This window comes from Triturus cristatus, chromosome 2_1 (genome assembly GCF_964204655.1).
Source record: "Triturus cristatus chromosome 2_1, aTriCri1.1, whole genome shotgun sequence".
Classification (NCBI taxonomy): domain Eukaryota; kingdom Metazoa; phylum Chordata; class Amphibia; order Caudata; family Salamandridae; genus Triturus; species Triturus cristatus.
The window spans coordinates 277,633,516-277,652,904 of NC_140581.1; the positions used below are offsets into that span (position 1 = coordinate 277,633,516).

The window sequence follows — 19,389 nt, forward strand, 5'->3', positions numbered from 1 at the left end:
AAAACTGCTGCCTGCAGACCCCTTGGGAATGTGTCACAAACCCCAGTTTGGGAACCACTGCAGTAAGCCATTGGTTCTAGCAGACTCCAATTCGACCTCAATGAGATACAGGACATAGGCTGACATTGGGTGATCAGGATCATAGCCTTAATGTCCTGGAGACTCTTCGTGGAAATGCAGGAAACCGACCAGTGTCCAGAATTGCTCCAATGAATGGAAGCGTCTGAGAAGGAATCAGGTTGATAGTAAACCCCAAAGGTGACAGGTGGTAGCTATAGTCTCAAGGTGGTGGATGACTGCATGGAGCGAGCTCGCCATCAACAGCCAGTCATTGAGGCAGAGAAGACTGGCCCCTGACCTCTGAAGGTTTGCTGCGACCATCGCCATCACTTTTATGAACACCCAAGTGCACTGTTGAGACAAAAGATGTTTCACAGCAAAATGAAAATGCTCCTGTCCAACTACGAACTGCAGGTTGAAGCGATGGGCCTGAAGGACAAGTATATGGAAATAGGTATTCTGCAAGTCCAACGCCACCATACAGTCTCCAGGGTTGAGGGCATACTAGAGCTTGGTCAGTGTGAGTAGCTTGAACTTTTCCTTCCAGAAGGAAGGCATTGAGAAGGTGCGAGTTTAATATAGGACAAAGGCCTCCATCCTTGCACTAGAAAGTAGCAGGAATAACAACCATTACCTACTTTTGGCACAGGTCACTTCTGATACCCTCTTTGGCCAAAAGAGCTTGCACCTCCTGCCGTAAATAGGACAGATGGTCCTCCGTCGTTATGGAGACAGTGGAAGTTGCGGTGGAGAGTGTAAGAAAGTGGCTCTGTATATACTGTTCCCAAATAGGTACAGTGTGTACAGAGTCCACAGTCCCCAGAGGTTTGGCAGAGGTTAAAGTTAGATATAACCTTACTCTCTAAAGTGGTAGCTTGGTCGAGCTGTAAGGCAGTATCAGAGCACAGTGTAAAGCATTTGTTGTACACACAAAGTCAGCAAATGGTCTCACACACTCAAAAACTGAACTCTAGGCCAATGGTTTGTATAAATAATATATGGTTGTTTTATTTTAGAACAAACAATAGGTATCAAAATATACTTTCTCAGAATGAGATGCTTTAGTTAAATACCATGCAATAGGCAATTGACTTTTGCAGGTAATAGTTACAGTTTGTTGCAATAGGCAACACAATTTCAAACACAATAATATATTGAGCTCAATGGGAATTTTAAGTTATGTGCAATTGATTACTTTCAGGATTAATTTTCTAACTCCAGGACTGGATCCTAGATTCAGTCCTGGGACAGTTCTTGGAAGCACGTGAGTAAATTCGTTTTAGTTACTGTTGTGATTTTTAAGCACTATTTTGCTATTTTAAAAGTTGACACAACATTTTCTAATCAAATTACCAATGTTATCCTATGGAAGGAAATTCACTTAGCAGGTAAGTGGGGTTATGGTTACTTTTTCTAGGTCAGTGTTGGATCCTAGATCCAGCACTAGTGTACCACCTGTAGGCAGCTGAGAAACTGTGTTTAAGTTACACAGGTGATTTTTAAGGAATATTTCTAAGTTTGCAAAATCGACACTTAGAAGAAATTTCACAGAAAAACTGTCAATGGTTTAGTTTGGAAGAAAATTAAAGTTACGGGTAAAGTATGTTCTCGTTACTTTTGTAATCCAGTGCAGGGCTCCTAGGGTCAGTACTGGGGCATCTATGTAAAACAGGTAAGTAATTACGTTTGCCCAGTTGGTACGATTTTTAAGGAATATTTATAAGTTTGCAAAATCGACACTTAGAAGAAATTTCACAGAAAAACAGTCAATGGTTTCCTATGGGAGAAAATTGAGTTAGTGGGAAGTACGGTCGTAAGTACTTTTCAGGGTCCGTGCTGGGCACCAAGATCCAGCACTGGGATCTCTCCTAATAGCAGGTGAGTATTTCCGTTTTCGTTACTCAGTTGATTTTAGGTGAATATGTTAAAGTTTAGAAACTCCACACTTGGAAGAAATTTCAAGAGAAATCAGTCAATGTTACCCTATGGAAGAAAAGTGAGTTATCGGCTTTTGGGTAAGTACTCAACTGGCAGAGTTAAGGTTCTGGGCATAGATTCAGGGGTCTCCCAGGGTCAGGTAAGTACAGTTGGTCCACCCTCAGCGGCACAGGGGCAGCCGGGTGCAGAGTGAGTTAGGCCCAATGTTATCCTATGGAAGTCAGGGGGCCCTTGGTTGGTGGCTGCTGACTAGCAGGCCACGCGGCTGTGGGAGCTGGGCTCCTGGTCACTTGCTCAGGGCAAATGGGGAAGTAGGTAGGAGTAGAAGTTGCACTGCCAGGGCCACTCGGGCGGCTGGGTGCAGGATGCTTTTGAGCCTTCGGGCGCTCAATGGATTGCTATGGAGAAGCTCAAGGACGAACAAAGGCTGCAAGCTCGGGGACGTAGATTCTTCAGGTGCCACCACCACTTCGAGAGGTAAGTTGGGTAGTTGGAGGATAGGTAGGTACCCAGGAGTCGGGAACAGGGGGCCGCAGGGCGCCGGGTGCAGGGGTACCTTTTGGTGTCGGGAAATCTTACCCACTGTTGTTTGCGGTTGGGGGGGGGTCCCTGGTTCTGAGGCTGCAGGTGTCGTCAGGAGTGTCGAGGTGGGTCCTTGGGTGCAGGATTCGGGGTCACAGTCGCCGGGGGGATGTCCTCGGGGTCTTTGTCCACTCCGGCACAGGCCAGGCTTGGCAGGTGCAGAGTGTGCAGGGTTCGCAGTTCCGGGCTGATGCCAGGGGTTAGATACTTGCTTTGAGCAGAGCCACTGCTCGTGGGAGTCCCAGGTGCTCAGAGTCACAAGGTAGCCAGGTCCTACGGGGTTTGTGAGGTTGCTGGCCACAGGAGGTGCCGGGATTTAGCAGTAGCAGGTTCGAGGGTCGACAGGCCGGTAGGGCTGGGGTCAAGCAGTTGGTGTATTCCTCTTCTTAGCAGCTGCACAGCAGGTTTCCTTTCTTCTTGATCTTCTTTGCTGTTTTAGAATCTGGAATCTAAGGAAGGAAGGTTCTGGGATCCCCTAAATACTAAATTTAGGGGCGTTACAGGTAGGTAAAGGGCAGGGACCACTGAGTCCCTGTCCTGGGGTGGGTACACCCCCTATCCTGCCACTCTCCCGTGGGAGGGGGCAGTGGCCTAGTCCTGATTGGGTAGGGCTCCCCATCTTCAAGATGGTGAGGGCTCGGAGATGTGCTTCACCTCGCCTCCCCCACCTGAGGGGTGGGGTTGTCAGGGCTGGCACATCCCCTGTCCTTACGTGGAGTTTCCGGCCAGTCTTCCCGCCAGAGTGGGGGTCAGAACCGGTGGGGGCCAGTTGCTGAGTACAGCAAGTGGCCTGGAGAAGCTCACAAAGGCGGCATGCTTTTGTAGCTTTCCCCTGCCCATCCTGGGGGAGGAGACCTAGCACCTCGCCCAGGATGTGCATTGTTGCAGGCCCAGGAGAGCGGGGGCTCTCCACCCAGGGGTCCAGCAACATGTCTGCTGTGTGGCAGCCTAGGCAGCCTCTCAGACAAGACGTGGATTGTAGGTTAGGTTTCAGGGGGCATCTCTAAGATGCCCTCTGTAGTGCTTTGTACATCAAATCCCACACTGGCATCAGTGCGGGTTTACAGTGCTGAGAAGTTTGATACCAAACTTCTCAGTCTTCAGTTTTGCCATTATGGTGCTGTGGAGTTCGTGTTTGAAGAGCTCCCAGCACCATATACTCTTAAATGGCAGCACTGCACTTACAGTGCCCAGGAATGTACCTGGGTACTGTAGGGGCACAGGTCTCATGCTCCTGTGCCCACACCACTGGCATAGGGCACCCAGCTAGAGGGGTGGCTGATGTATGCCAGGGCAGTGTAGGTTGTGGGCATGGCACACAGGGATGTGTGCCATGTCGACTCTTTGTTTTGTCTTTTACCCAGACACTCAGCCTACAAGGGCAGTGTGTTTGTGTAAGGGTACAGGGCCTCTAAGGGTGGCACAATAAGTGCTGCAGCCCTTAGAGGCCTTCCCTGGTCACAAGGCCCTGGGTACCTAGGGTACCATTTACCAGGGGCTGACATGTGGCCAGGGTTTGCCGATTTGGGTTTTAGGTTTTAGGGGAAGGAACATAGGCCCTGGGCACCTGATTGGCAGGAGTCCAGGGCACACTCAGTCAAAGTACATTCAGCAAAAAGTGGGGCATACCATGCAAGAAAGATGGCACTTTCTCACAGGGAGGCAATGAAGGGCAACGTGTACCCCTTTTAGACTATCTTTAGGATTACCCATCCAATGTCATTGTTTGCCAAACTGGCAAGATTAGTTGGATCTTGCCTCCAACCGGGTGAGTGTGCTCTGCTATTGGCTTGCTAAAAGGGTTTGGAAGTTAGGGCTGCTATGAGATGGGGGTGGGAGGGCAATGGGCTGGGTGGCTCGCTGACCTTGACCACAAGGGCAGTGGGCACCGCAGATTCAGCCATGAAAATGTTAGACATGCTGCGGAGGCTAAATTGGCTGCCAGTAAGGAGTATCTCTGCCAATAACACAAAAGTAACAGTAGGGCTGATGCAGCTGGCAGGGAATGATAAGCTCAGGGAGTATGCTGTGGCCCTGCTTTCTCTGAACCGCTCCACAGCAGAATCTGCCTTGTCAGCAAACAGGCGAGTTCTACCAAAAAGGCAGGTCCATGAGGGACGATTGGACAGTAACTGAAAAACCTATTGACCTCCGTCAGAGGTGGCGGTGAATGGCAAAGGTAGTGCCAATGGCACGTCAGATGGAATCGGTGGTATCCAAGGGAATTGTGAACTTATTCACTTCACAACCATCTTGTATAGCTTGGGTTAGGAAAGGTAGGAGATCTTTCAGGATACCTGGGAGGACTTATACCACTCGATCCCAAAAAGCAGTGGCCCAGCAGGAAACTGACATTCACTGACCTAAAGGCCAAGCTTGTGGAAGAAAATACCCTCTTCTCGAAGGTCTCCACTCATTTGGACTCCCTACTTGGGGGGGGGGGGGGGGGGGGGGGGGAGTAGTCAAAAGATATTCAGGTTTCTCCGACTGGTAGACACCTGCACCACCAAGCTTTACAGGGAGGGTTGCTGAGACAACAGTGCAGGGTCACCCGGGGCAGGGCAGTAGAGTCTCACAATTTAGCACTTGACTGTGTTGGCAGAGTAAGATTTGACCCAGGCCACTAAGAGAGAGTAAGTGCCTCATTGAAATGAAGAGGGGCTCGGTAGCTGGAGCACATCCCTAAAGACATTGATTTTGACCTCTACATTGGAAAGCTAGAGGTCATGCAATTGAGCTGACCTAAGCCTGACCATTGCAAAAGCACTCTCCTCAGTGAGAGGGGGTGAGGGGAATCCAGACTGAGGTGAAGTGTCATTGCCACTGGCTTCTGGAAGGTCATCATACCAATTTTCTTTGTGGCATTGTTGCCCTATCTAATTACCTGCTTCATAACGGTTGTCCGAATCCGTATCAAATAAGGAATGCAATATATGTGTTCTTCTTTGTGGAGGTGGCAAGTAGGGATGGCGACACTTCAAATGAAAGCAAGCATGACCTCGGTTGAGGTTGTAGAGGCGCAAAATCTAAGTCAGAGAACACAATGGGCACCTCGTCCTCGGGCATCGATGGAATCAGAATTGGTTTTGAAGCTCTGGGAACCAGCATGGACTATGGCACAAGAAACAAAGTTGGTGCAATAGCTGGAGGAGGCCCACTGGTGTGTCCAGAGGGTCCAACCTGTGCCAAGGGTGAACTGGTCAGTGGCATCCCAGATCCGAGGGCCTCTCAGCTCCTGGGGAAACATAGGATAACCAGAGGGAGCCAGTAAGCTACCGAAGAGTCCGAGCATGGCCTTGCGGAACTCTTCAATCTGCCTTAATTTTGCAATGGCCCCGGAAATGTTGGTTGTCTTGGGAAAAGTTGTGGAATGGGCTTAGAGGTTAACCAACTTTGGAAGCGCTATCAAGAGACATGTGACACCCTCAAATCTTCTCAGAATTATGTGAGTAACAGAAAGGTGCTGAGTCCACTTGGATTTATCATCTTGTTTCTTCGAGGTACCCAAAGACTACTCCTGCAACTTCCGGACTGAGTACAGGACCTGAACCAATCCTTTGACATGGACTGGACTCGTCGTGGAGTCTTCCGGTGTTTGACGACAGAGTTCCGCCTCACATTCTTATATGGCCTTCAGCTTCATCAACACGCAGTCACTGCAAGCCTTAAAGTTATGGCTTGACCCAAGATATCACAGGAAAACCTGATGAGGACCTGCCGCAGACATTTATTTGTAACAGTCCTCACATGGCTTAAAACCTGTTTTGGGAAAAGGCATTTCCCTTGCACACAGAAACTTTTTTTTTATATAAAGCGTCTCAAAGAGATGAGAGGTAGCTCAGGATCAGCGCCTGGTGGCGTGGAATGAAAGGAACAGACTTAAGCGTCTGGGAATGGCACCTAATTAAGCTCCGCACAGCATTTTCTGAGTGGAACAACATCAGTGATTAACTGCATAGCACCACCTACTAGCACAGAGAGTTACTGCTGAAAAGTGTTTACAGATCCAGTTTGACGCTTTGGGAAAATTAAAAAGGTGAGAAATGCAGTCCTAAGACTCTGTCAGAAAGGTCTAGCTAAGATTCTCCCACAGTGATAGAAGATGCCCAGCACCACGTAGGGGCAATCACCATCATGATTTGTCAGGCACCGTCGGCTGAGCTCATTCACCCTGGCGTGCAAAGATTCCTGCCAGGAGGTTCAAGATCAGGGAAATGCCCTGATGCTCCAGCCAAATTCAGGAGGCGCACAGAACCCTGAACCCCACTTTGCCCTGCTTGTTGTAGGACAACATGGCGGTGGTGTTGTCTGTGAGAACCTGCACCATCCTTCCCCTGATGGATGGTGGGCAAGCCTTCAATGCCAGGTGAATGAATCACAACTTGAACAGATGGATGTGGAGCCAGGTTTCCACCAGGGAACAGAGCCATCTAATTTTCACCTCTCACAGATGACTTCCCCATTCCAGCGAAGACGTATCCGTCACCACTGTCAACTCTGGGTGAGGGAAAGATCTGACAAACAGTATGCCTGGATACTGCACTGGGATATTTCCTGTAAACAGGTAAGTAAAAGCATTTTTGTTAGTTAGTACAATTTTAAAGAATTTCTTTAGGTTTTCCAACTCCACACTTTTCATAGAAAAACAGTCAATGTTATCCTATGGAGGAAAATAGTGTTATCGGTTTAAGGTAAGTACTTTGTTGTGGGAGTTGGTGTTCCTGGAGTTAGACTCAGGGGTCCCCCAGAGTCAAGGATGCACTCGTTACACCCTCAGTGGCACTAGGGAGGTTGGGTGCAGAGTGCTGAGGGCAATTGTTATCCAATGGGGGATAGGGGGCCTCCGGTTGGTGGCTGCTGACGAGCAGGCCACTGGGTTGTGGGAGCAAAGCTCCTGGACTTAAGCTCAGGGCAAATGGGAGTTTAGTGCAGCAGAAAAGATGCACCCTCCGCAGCACTGGGGCGGCGGGTGCAGAGTGCTGTTTTGGCATTGGGTGCCCTTTAGCTTCAATGGGGAGTCTCTGGTTTGCAAAAGCACTGCAGGCTCGGGGACAAAGGTCTTCTGGGTGCGACCACCACTTAGAGAGATAAGTTGAGATCTTGGGGGTTGGTTAGGCACTGTCGGTTGGGCCACCCAAGGCCGTGGGGCGTCGGGTGCACGGGTGCCTTTTAGGGTTGGATCTTTTTTTTACCAGCTTCTGGTCAGGGTTGGAGGGACCTTCCGGTTTGAGACTGCAGGCATTGGCTTGAGGCAAGTCAGGGGTTACCGGATCTCGGGTCAGGAGCGCCGTGGAGACCGCCTCTTGGTGTTGGGCCACTCAAACTCGGGCCGTGGGTGTCGGGTGCAGAGTGGTGCAGACCCGCAGATCCTTGAATAATTGGAGTCTTTTGTGTGAACACGTCTGGTGTTCACGGGAGACAGAGTCTGGGATTGAAGGCAGGCAGGTCCTCCGGAGTTTGTCGAGGTTACTGGCTGCAGTACACACTAGGATTTCGCTGGTGAAGGTTCAAGGTGGGGACAGGCTGGTAGGGCTGGGGCCTAGTCAGTGGGCATCCTCCTCTTGTTAGCCTCCGCACAGCTGTTCGGTCCTTCTTCTTTTCTTCTTGCAGGTTCTTGTCTGAGGAAAGAAGGTTCAGGGTTGCTCCTAAATACTAGATTTAGGGGTGTTACAGGTAGGTAAATAGGTTGGGACCAATGGGTCCCTTCCCTGGGGTGGGTACACCCCCTATTATGCCACCCTCCAGTGGGAGGTGGGCATGAGCCTGTCCCTGGTTGGCTGAGTCTCCCATCTGCAAGACGGTGGGGACTGTGAGTTGTGCTTTACCTCGCCTCCCCCAACTGAGGGTTGGAGTTGGCAGAGGTGGGCACACATCTCTTCCTCACTTGTTTTTCCTGCCGGTTCTCCTGCCCAAAGTGGGGGTCAGATCCAGTGGGGACCAGTTGCTGAAAGCAGCAAGTGGCCTGGGGAAGCTCACAAAGGTGGCAAGCGTGGGTTTAATGTGCTGAGAAGTTTGATACCAAACTTCTCAGTTTTCAGTGTAGCCATTATGGTGCTGTGGAGTTCGTAATGACACACTCCAAGCACTATGTGCTCTTAATGGCAGCACTGCACTCACAATGTCTAAGAATAGGCTTAGACACCGAAGGAGTTCAGAGCTCATGCACCTGTACACTCACCACTGGTATAGTGCACCCAGCTAGAGGTGTGACTGATCTATGCCAGGGCAGTGGGTTATAGGCATGGCACACAGGAATGTGTGCCATGTCGACTCTTCACTTGGTTCTGCACCAAAACATGCAGCCTGCAGAGGCAGTGTGTGAGTGTAATGGTACAGGGCCTCTAAGGGTGATACAATAAGTGCTGCAGCCCTTAGAAGTCTTCCCTGGTTACAGTGCCCTGGCTGGGTACCTGTGGTACCATTTAGCAGGGGCTGACTGTGGCCAGAGAGGTCAATTGAGTTTTGGTTTCAATGCAGATTTAGGGAAAGAACATAGGCGCTGGGTACCCGATTAGAAGGAGCCCAGGGCACACTCAGTCAAAGCACATCAGCAGTTCAGCAACAAGTGGGGGCCACCATGCAGAAAGATGGCACTTTCTCACACCCTGCTAGACAATCTGCCGGACTCATCTGTCGGATGTGATTGATTGCCACCCTAGAAGAATATGCCAGATCCTGTCTCCCACAGGGTGGTTGTGCACGACTAAGGACAAGCTAAAACAGCTTAGAGGCTGATGCTGCAGGGAAGGGGGTCGGGGAAGATCAGTGTCCCAGTGGAGTGCATATCGTCTGCCTGATCCCAGACGTCAGCCACAAAATGGCAGAGGTGAATGGAGTGGGCAGGGAGCCTGAGGTTGCCTATACGCCAAACCTTTGGAGTAGCCTTGAACGGACAAAAACTGAGGAGAGAATTTTCTCCAAATGGTTAAAAGGCCTAAAAAGAGTATGCTGCAGCCTGGCTTTCCTTGAAGGACCAGAGGGAGGAATCATTTTTTTTGCCTAACAGGCAGTATCCATCAAAAGGCATGAGGGATGCCTGCACATTTCAACAGAAGCCTGTGATCTCATCCATGCGTGGCGACGGAGCACCTCACTAGTGCTGACTGCTTGCCGCAAACAATCGGTAGTTTCCAGAATAGCACAAATCACATATTAAGCTGCATCCTGACCAACTTCAATGGTTTACTTTGAGCCAAAGAGGCCCTAAACGCTTCCGGGATTGCTGGCAAGTTCTTACTGACAATGTTCCACAGTGCGAGTCTATTATGGCCCGATACGGAACTGGCATTCACTGAGCTCAAGGTTAGACTGCAGAAAGAACAAACATTTCCCAAACAACTCAATCCTTTTTGACTCCCTGTCAGTGGGAGTTATGGGGGATTAATCCATCTTACTAATGGAGACTTGGACCACTAAACTGCCATAAGAAAGAAACTGCTTACGAAAATCAGGGTCACCAAGGGCTGGTCTGTGATGCCTAGCCACTTACCTGTTCACTAGTGGGTAAAAGCAAAGCTTAGACCAAGTGCCCATAAAGGTGTGAGTTTCAACATCTTTGAACGGTAGTAAGAGCTCAGCAAAAATAAGGCCAGGCTGAACAACTTCAGTACGTACATTTGTTTTACCCTCACAACAGAGAAGTTGTAAAACTAGGACCTCAGCAGCAAGTCTCATGACTACTGCAAAGAAAGCACTCTCTTCTGTTGGAAGCCAAAGGGATAACATCAACACTTAATAGGGGGAAGGATCAAGCTCAGTGGACTCTTGTAAATCCATATAGACACTGTCATTATAAAGTGGGTAAAATCACGTCCATCATCTTCATCGTCATCTTCGAGTGATGGCAAACTCGTCGGAATCAAAAAGCTGGTGGCGAAACGGAGGATGGCTTCGTAGTAGAGGGAGTGTTTTGCGAGAATCAAATTGTATGTGAACCAGGTGTACTGGAGTGGAGTCAGAGTGTGACCTCAGTTGGGGTCGAGGCCATTTTGACTCGGGGGTCGGATACCAGGGTCAGGATAGCATCTACCTCTGATGACTTCAGAACTAGCCTCAAAGATGAATGGACCAGAGGAGGTCTTGAAACTGGAATGCAATTCAGCACTGGAGGTGGTGTGAAATCTGAGGCGGGTACCAGGGGCTCGGATGGTGTTAAGGATGGATCCACTGGCAGTGACCTGACTGGAGGGCCCCGAGGGATCTTGGGACCCTAAGCAACCAGGGGGAGCCAGAAGAGTGCTGCAAAACTGTGCATCAAAGCTACCCTAAAGGTCTTTAACTGTTGCAGCATCAACAATGGCCGAGGGAACTTGGGCGTATCGAGGTCAACTTTGGGATCAGCTTAGCTAGAGAATGGTGGCATGGTGTGAAGTGCCACTTTACCTTCTAGTGTTTCTGCTTTGATCTGGATTTCCTTAAAGGATGAACTCAGCTGTGAATAGGACCTGCTGTAGTATCAGACTCGAGAGCAGGAACAGGTCCGCACCCTTAACTTGGAGCTTGAGAGGGCCTTGGGAGGTTTCTTTTGATGTTTAGTGAAGTCCAGCTTTGCTTCATGGTCCCAGACCACTTTCAGGTGTATGATGGCACATTCCTCATATGAATTAGAGGCAAGTCATAAGCTCAAATGCCAGAGGCACACCTCATGGGAGTCCATCACCGGCATCTTTCTGCAACAGTTGAGGCATGGTTTGAACCCTGTAGTTTTAGATGGGGATATCATTTCCTTACACAATGGAATTCAGTTTGAAAATTCCTCAAACTGATTAAAAAGGAATCAGAGCTCCGGATCTGTGTTTAACGGTGCAGAAACAAAAAAACTGATGTCAGCAAGCAGAGGTGGTGTATTTATGTGGCTCCGCTGCTCCACTTACAGGGCAGAACTAAGTCAAAGTGGAACTGTGTTGGCACCACCTGACGACAAGCAGGAGCACTGCTATAAAAATGTCCAGATTCAGTCTGGCACCTCGAGGATACTCTAAAGTTGAAGAAACTGCAGCTAGAAGTATCAAATAGAAACAAATTTTGAAAAGCAAATTATTATTAAGGAGTGCCATAGTTACAGCTTTTCTTATGGCATGGATGGCCTAGGAGAACAAAGATGGACAAAGGGTGTCAGGATTTCATACAGGACACCCTCCTCGCGTCCAACAATGTTCAACATCGCTTCAATCCCACATTTGGCCTGGGCGGTAGGCTGAAAGATACAAAATGTTATTTTGTAGACCAAGGTTCAATTTAAGCAAGGATGGTTGAGACAGGGCCGTTCCTGGTAAGATCTTCCTGGAGTTGGAGGGAGCACATGCTGCAAATTGCTCCTTGTAGCGAACTTTGAGCCACAGGACAGTACGGTTTGGATGCAGGCTGATCGGCCTACCTGCACGCCCTGGATCTGAGTAGGCTGAAAGAGATGACTGACCATACAACACACTTTTGCAATCAATTATAGCAAGATCCTATACAGGAGCGGAGGAATTGCGGAATGGAGAAGGACAAAGTGGCAAAATTGCAAGAGCAACACAATCATGCAGTACACCACCCCACAGCCTCTTTCAAAGGGAACCGCAAGACAGAGGCCTAAAGACCATCAACACAGGGAATAATGATGGAAGAACCTACGCAAAATGAAGTCCTTACTGCCATCCAGCATTCTTGCAGTGGAAAATTTAAACTATTGAGGTGGAGGTTACCTTACTTCGCACTGATCTGCATAAGGTCTCGGATAGGGCCCATGCAGTGAAGGGTAGAGTTTATGAGATGCAGACAAGAGGTTAACTGCCTTAAAATGGCAGCTGGCCAAAATGATTAAACTGACGACCTCCTTGGAAACTAGAGCAGAGAACCCTGAAAACCGCTCTCGTTGTAGTAATCTTCACATTCTTGGATTTCCAGAGAGAGCGGAAGCGAAGACTATGGAAAAATTAATTGAAGACCTTAGGAGGTGTTGGCACAGTTTGTCGAGGACAGAACGCATAGAACATTGGTGGACAGAGAGCACCTCCTCGGGCACTCATAATCAGCATCCTTAATCCCAGGGATACACAGACTGCAGACTCAGAGCTGCCAGGTCAGCAGAGACGCTTACTTGTGAATATCATACTATCTCATCATCTCAGCCTATCCGGACTACACCAAAAATGTTCAACTAAAATGAACATCTTTTTTGGCAGTAAAACAGAGGCTTATGGCATTAAACTTGCAATATATGTTGTTGCTCCCTGTTATTCATTGCACAGGAGAAAATCCATTTCTTTGAGCAGCTGATGAGATGTGGAGCTGGCTGGAACTGTGGGACAAGACATGGCCACTGAGAGGCAGTGGGACTCAATCTCTTAGGGGGCGGGGACGATCACAGTACAGAGGATAAAGTGAACGAAGACTGTGGGTCTCTCACGGAAGGCAGGACCATCTTAACCAGATCCCCATGGTGATTATCCAAGAGGACAGCACCATGGCTAGAGCGGGGGAGAATGGCCCTGCAGGCATGCTGTCATTAGTCCCAACAGTTTGACACACAAGACACGGGGTCTGGAGTGGGAACTGGAGCAATGAGTTCGAAAGACAGTGGAGTGTGATAAAGGCAGAAGAAAATTTGACTTTGTGCTAATGGTCTGCACAGTCTAACATAGGGCAGATGTTGACTCCCACTTACATTTAATGTTTACTTGATGAGTTGGTCAGGATGCACGCCAAACGATATGGTGAATGTGCTGTGATTCATGGGTTTTGTGTAAGGTGGTGCAAATGTCTGGAATAGGGTGGAGAGGGTAATGTAGAGTTGATCCCAATCCTTCCTTTGGATAAGACGCCCTAGGTGTGCTCTTTGGGCCCATCTCTTTTTTGGGGATACCTAGCTGGGGGACCTATTGTGGGAGGGTGCCCCTTTTAGTGGTCAGTGGGGCCTGTACCAGATAGAACCCACCTGCAGATAATTTGGTTATTTTATGCATAGTTTAACATACAGAGGATTGAGTGGGCTTTGTGCACAGTCTATTGATTGTAGTAGGAGACTTTTTGACACACATGGGCAGACCGATAGTTGGGGATATATGTGCCGGGGGAAGGATGAGAGGGGATATTGTTGTATTTGGTTAATAGCTGCAAATGTGATCACATATGAAGACCATTTTGGTATGTCATGCCAGAGATTCACGATGAGTCATTGGGAACCTAGTAGGATATTTGCTGCAAGATAGATAGATCTGGAAGTGGTCTTGTGAGCAGATTAGCCCCTGCTTGCCAATGCACACCATGCAGAACACACAAATACCTTGGAATGTGATGGGGCTTGACAGATACCCTAAGAGGTATAAGGTGCACTCCTATCACTGGTAATATAAAATCCAGATTGCAATGTTACAAAAATGCATCTGTTGGGGACAGAAGTGGACAAATTGGGAAAATGAATATGGGGGATACATGTTCACTACCAAAAGCTCAAATTATGCCTTAGGAATCCTTATATAGTTAGAAGACAGGACCCCTTTTAGACCGTAAGAGTCGGTTATAGACCCATCGGGAATGGATGTGATGGAAGCGGACTTTTTAGAAGATTATGACACTTGTCTGGCCAATGTTTATGCCCCCATTTTGGACAAAAAGACATTCTTTCCTGGAATTCAAAGGATAATGGCTCGTTATATGGGTTGTAGAGTAATTAGGGCTGGGAACTTTGTGTTCTGAACTGGAGATTGGATAAATGCCCGCCAGACCTGGGAGGAAGCCTGGAATGAAGATAACGCTTACTGGGGTTATCACCAATTTTTAATTGCTGGATGTATGAAGAATCCATCATGCACAAGGACACAATCTACTCCCATTTGCAAGTAAACATGGAGGGCACAGCAGGTTGGACTATGTGTATGGTCGCAGAGAGGACATAATATTTGAAAACTCTGTCTACTTAAATAGGTTTCTTTCTGATCATTCACCACTGCTCATTACCCTCAGATTGCAAGGTGTCAGACTGTGCATACCTTTATAGTCAATGCATACTAAGATGCTGACAAACAAGATATTTGCGAAACATATAAAGGAATATACCACCCAATTCTTTAGCATTCAAGGTTACTTTGCCGAAGTGTATGGCATACATGATTGGGGGTTAGCGTCAATTGGAGTGCTCTTTGACTGAACTAGAAAAAGCACAGACACCACTGGATCAATGGTTTGCGATAGATCCATTGGCCTCTGCTGAGAGAGTGGCTATGATGCGGCAAATGGAGGACATCAGCATGAGATCAGACAGACAGACAGACAGACAGACAGACAGACAGACAGACAGACAGACAGACAGACAGACAGACAGACAGACACACACACAGTTTAGCAAAGTGGATAAGGTAGGGTGGATGGTGGCCAGATCGTTGAATAGAAAAACCACAAACCCATATACTGAAGTTAAGGAGTCAAGATGGGATGGACATTGTAGCAAACAACAACTCATCTCAGAGACTGAATTCCCCAGCCCCCAATGTCATCATACAATACCTGTACGAGGTTGGGCACCCACGTTTGGCAGGAAAACAGCGGCTAACACTGACAGCCCTCTTAGAATGGAGGAACTCAAAGAGGCATTGGAGGGTAGGAAGAATATTAAAGTTATAGGGTGCGGAAGGCATCTCGGTGGAGTTATACCGGGTGATGCCTACCCTTCTGCTGGAGCAGTTGCCGGAAATATATACAGAGGCACACAAGAAGAAATAACTCCCTCACTCACAGAGGGAGGCTGAACTCCCTCACTCACAGAGGGAGGCTGTTATAGTGCTTATCCCTAAGGAAGGCAAGGATCTAGAGTTGCCTATGTCCTATAAGCCACTGTCAATGCTCAATACTGATGTGAAATTACTAAATAAAATCCTTGCCAGTAGACTTTTTGGGGTGATAAATTCTCTCAATGCGTCTGACCAGACGGGCATTATTTCTGGTAGGAATGCCGGATATAACACACTGAAACTATTGCATGTTATAAAAGCAGAAGATGCTTCAGATACAGAATATGCGGTAGCTTCCCTGGATCTGGAACGAGCCTTTGACACAGTGAACTGACAGTTCTTATGGGCCGTGTTGAAAGGTATGAGGTTTGGCCCTAACTATATAAATTGGGTTGAATTACTCTATATGGAGCCTAGGGGAACAGTACGCATTGGGAAACATCAAAGCCGAGTACCTTGGAACGGGGAACCAGAAAGGGATGCCCGCTATCACTATTATTATTTGCAATGGCAATTAAGCCATTAGCACATGGTCTGTGGGGGAGGGTTCACCTGTGGGGAATTCGAGTGGGAATTGTGACGCATGTAATCTCCTTGTGTGCAGTTGATGCATAGGTATATTTAAGAGACCCACATAGATAAGTATCACTCTTAGTGGAAGAACTGGAGAAATTTGCAGCAGTATTGTGCCTACGAACTAACTGTTGTAAATCTCAGCCCTGAAGAAGACTTGCCCTTAAGTGTAGGACTTGAATGGGAACGTAAAAGCAAAATATTTAGATATTTAGGAGTCTGGATAATGCATTGCCAGCTAGCCCAATATACACTTAATATGAGGTGATTGGATTGGAATTCTCTGTAGCATTCTGGAACACAATTCCCCTCTTGATTATAGGCCAAAATTCTGTGACAAAGATGGTCTTTTCTCCCCCACTGTTTATATGTGCTACAGCACAAAATATGTCCGTGTCCCATGCAATATACCACAGATTAGATAGTTTGCTATGTATCTTGGTATGGGCGGAGAAACATAGCCTAGTCAAGTTAGAAATACTGAAACTTCCATGGGTAAAGAGAGTCCTTGGCCTTCAGGATATGTATTTGTATTATGCGACAGCACAGTAGCAGGATGTGGTATATTGGCTTGAGGAGGACCCTAACTAGAAGAAGTATAGATGTGGGTGGAACATTGCCAGACTTAATCATGATGGGCCGCAGAGTCCTGGATAGCGCTCCAGGGCTGGTTTGTCAGGCTATGGAATTGTGGCATACGGTGGTAATCCAATTCTTGGAAAGACCCCCTTTGCGGGCAATAATGCCCATTTGAATTCTTGAACCTTTTCAAAACATTCGTACTTGGCAAGAAGGGGATGTATCATGGCTGGAGATCTGTTATTAAATAATAGGTTTACAACTTTGGGTTAGGACCAGGCCAATGTTTATAATAGCAAGGATACTTTTTGCTCTCTTTGGAACACATTCGCTGAGACCCCTGGCTGATCAAGTGACAAGGTGCAGATTACTAGATATGGCAGGATCTAGAAAATTGATTACAATGCTTAATTCCAAGGTGGTACAGGAATGGGTGGGGGAGAGTGGTGGGGGGTGGGGGAGAGGGGTGGGGGGTGGGGGATGCAGGCAAACCTATGGAACGCTTTATCTGAACTGAGCTAAATGGGAAAAGGCATGTGAACATGTTAAGAAAATCTCCCCAAGCCTCTGCTTCAAACTAATACATTTCACTACTCACACAGAACATATCTGACCTCCTGTAAATTGGCCTTACCTATCAAGGTAGGACGTCCCTCTGAGGTAGATGTGGTACAACTGATGCTAACTTCTTAGACATTATTATTTAATTCCTGTAGACCATATGGCTACCCAAAGGGTTTCCCAGCGCTAAGCAGCTGACAGGACAACTTTGGAAGAGAGCGCAAAATACCCAGGTTTTTAGCTCCTTTCAAAACGTGAGCATAGAGATGCAGCATCACAGAGATTCCAGGAGCGCGTTCCATAGCTTGGGTCTCAAAAGAGTGAAAGAGTGACTTCAGTCTGGGAGCGCCTTACTCTAGGAACGGTCAACAGAGATTGATACGGAGGTCCGGGGTGGGAGTATATTTTGTGCATATAGCAGAGTGCCTTGAAAGTGATGCCCTTCTCCATGGTGAGCCAGTGGAGATAATGAAAAAAGTTGGACACAGAGTGTTTAGGAAGCTGGAAAGAAGCCTGGCATGACGTGGGCGTGGCCCAGAAAAGCAGAGTTTTGGGATGAGTTGGTATCGACTACGAATAGAATAACGGGCCTGCCTATGGTAAAAATGATTAAAACAGGTTTGTTGAGTACGTGGTCACAGAGACAATATTGTAAAATGAAGTTACCAATGTGGGCACTGGGTACAGACCTGGCAAAAAGAGAGCTCGCTATACAGTGGTCACTCTGGGAACCTTGGGGAAGGACCGCTGGAAAGAAGATTTGATGGAGTGGTCTTTGGCTAATGAACATCATATGAACCAGTCCCTGACAATGTGACAGAAGATCTTGCAGAATTTGCAGAAATGTTGGTGTAAATTTCTAACACCCCAAAATAACAGACTACCTTGAGGGAGGTGAGGCAGAAATATCTTGATAGATCAATCATAAAGGGATTGGGTGAGGGGGACCTTGGAACCTGTACTTCAGTCCCTGGGATGCAGACATCCCCCGGCTGGAAAAGTACTATGTTAAAGGTACTTGCTTGTTGTGTTATTGTTGATGTGGTATACCTTAAACAACCTACATAAAAAGAATTTTCAAAAATGATGGTTGAGACGGATTCCAGGAAAAGGAAGTGATATGGACATGTTTTATGACATTTTTTCAACCTTGGGAAGAAAAACTGGATGACATCACAAAATAATTACAATTTATGAAACTAGGAAGTGACTCTTCAAGAGACAGAACATGTCTTTAAGAAACTAAAAAAATCTGCATATGTTAAGCTTCATACATTGTTGATAAAGGCAAATAATAATCACAAACTGTCTGAGCATCTAATTTGACTATCTTTAGATTTTTCTGGAAGTATACACATGTAGTTGGATTTACAAAATGAGTTCTGTTTTTTCATTATCAGTTATATATGCCTTCAGAACAGAATTGAAAAGGCAATAGAGAAGTTAGAACTGTTTCACTTTACTTTACTTCATTTCATACTCATCACGGTTTCATTTTTACCTTTTGTACTGGAGGGAGCTCTCCAATGAGGCTCAGAATTATATCTTGAACAAGTTCTTCAATATTTAAGAAAGCCGAAAATGGTAACATTCGATAAGCCCATTCCAAAGCATTCAGGCATTGTTCTACAACTGAAGAATCAAAGGGCACTTTTGTGTCAAAGTCCTGGGGGGAAAACAATGTACAACTTCTGTTAAGCAAATAACCATTTACACCAAGCCAAATATCAAAGAAAAATTATTAATTTGTATTTTTACAGTAGCCTGCGTGTAGAATATAAAAGTAAAAAGTTCAAGGGCACATTTCTATGAATTCATTTAATAAATGAAACATTTTACAATTTAAATTAGAGATATACAAATAAAAAAATAGCTGACAAGAGTATGATGTTCACAAAAGGACCTTAACTAATTGCATAAGTTACAAAATGCACAATGGATGCACAGCGCAACAATTCATGCAGAAGACCAATATATATTTTTTACATGTTAACAATTTACTTTTTTACAGAATGCCTTGGTTGTCTTATTAGGATACAATCACAACCTTTTTGCATCCTACCATGCAATAGGGCCGTTTAGGCAGCCACTGGAAGATGGATACTTACTGCAACTTTGTAATACTATTTAAGCTTACAGGCTCAAGCCTCATGTAGTCAATGATGTTCAAAGAGAAAATGCTGGGAATCTGTAAGAAAATAATTAACTTACCTTTAACTGTAGTGCTCCAGTATTGGCATTGCATATATTTACATGCTTGAATCATTTCCCGTCGTCTAAGTGAGAGTCCCACGGTACAATAATAAAGCAGTATAGTACACTATACACAGCCTATAATGGCTATGAAACATTCACTATAATAGCTTATCCACAGCGTTCAAAA

General features: G+C 46.7%; 1 protein-coding gene across 3 annotated transcripts in view; it reads right to left on the bottom strand.

Moving 5' to 3' along the window:
* The window catches only part of CPLANE1 (ciliogenesis and planar polarity effector complex subunit 1), a 2,680,747-nt gene that overhangs the window by 1,869,427 nt on the left and 791,931 nt on the right, over nt 1-19,389 (bottom strand). For all 3 annotated transcript variants that reach the window (XM_085631095.1, XM_085631092.1, XM_085631094.1), the window contains exon 23: nt 18,508-18,672. In XM_085631095.1, coding sequence (XP_085487221.1) covers nt 18,508-18,672 — 165 coding nt within the window. The remainder of the gene's footprint in view (nt 1-18,507; nt 18,673-19,389) is intronic.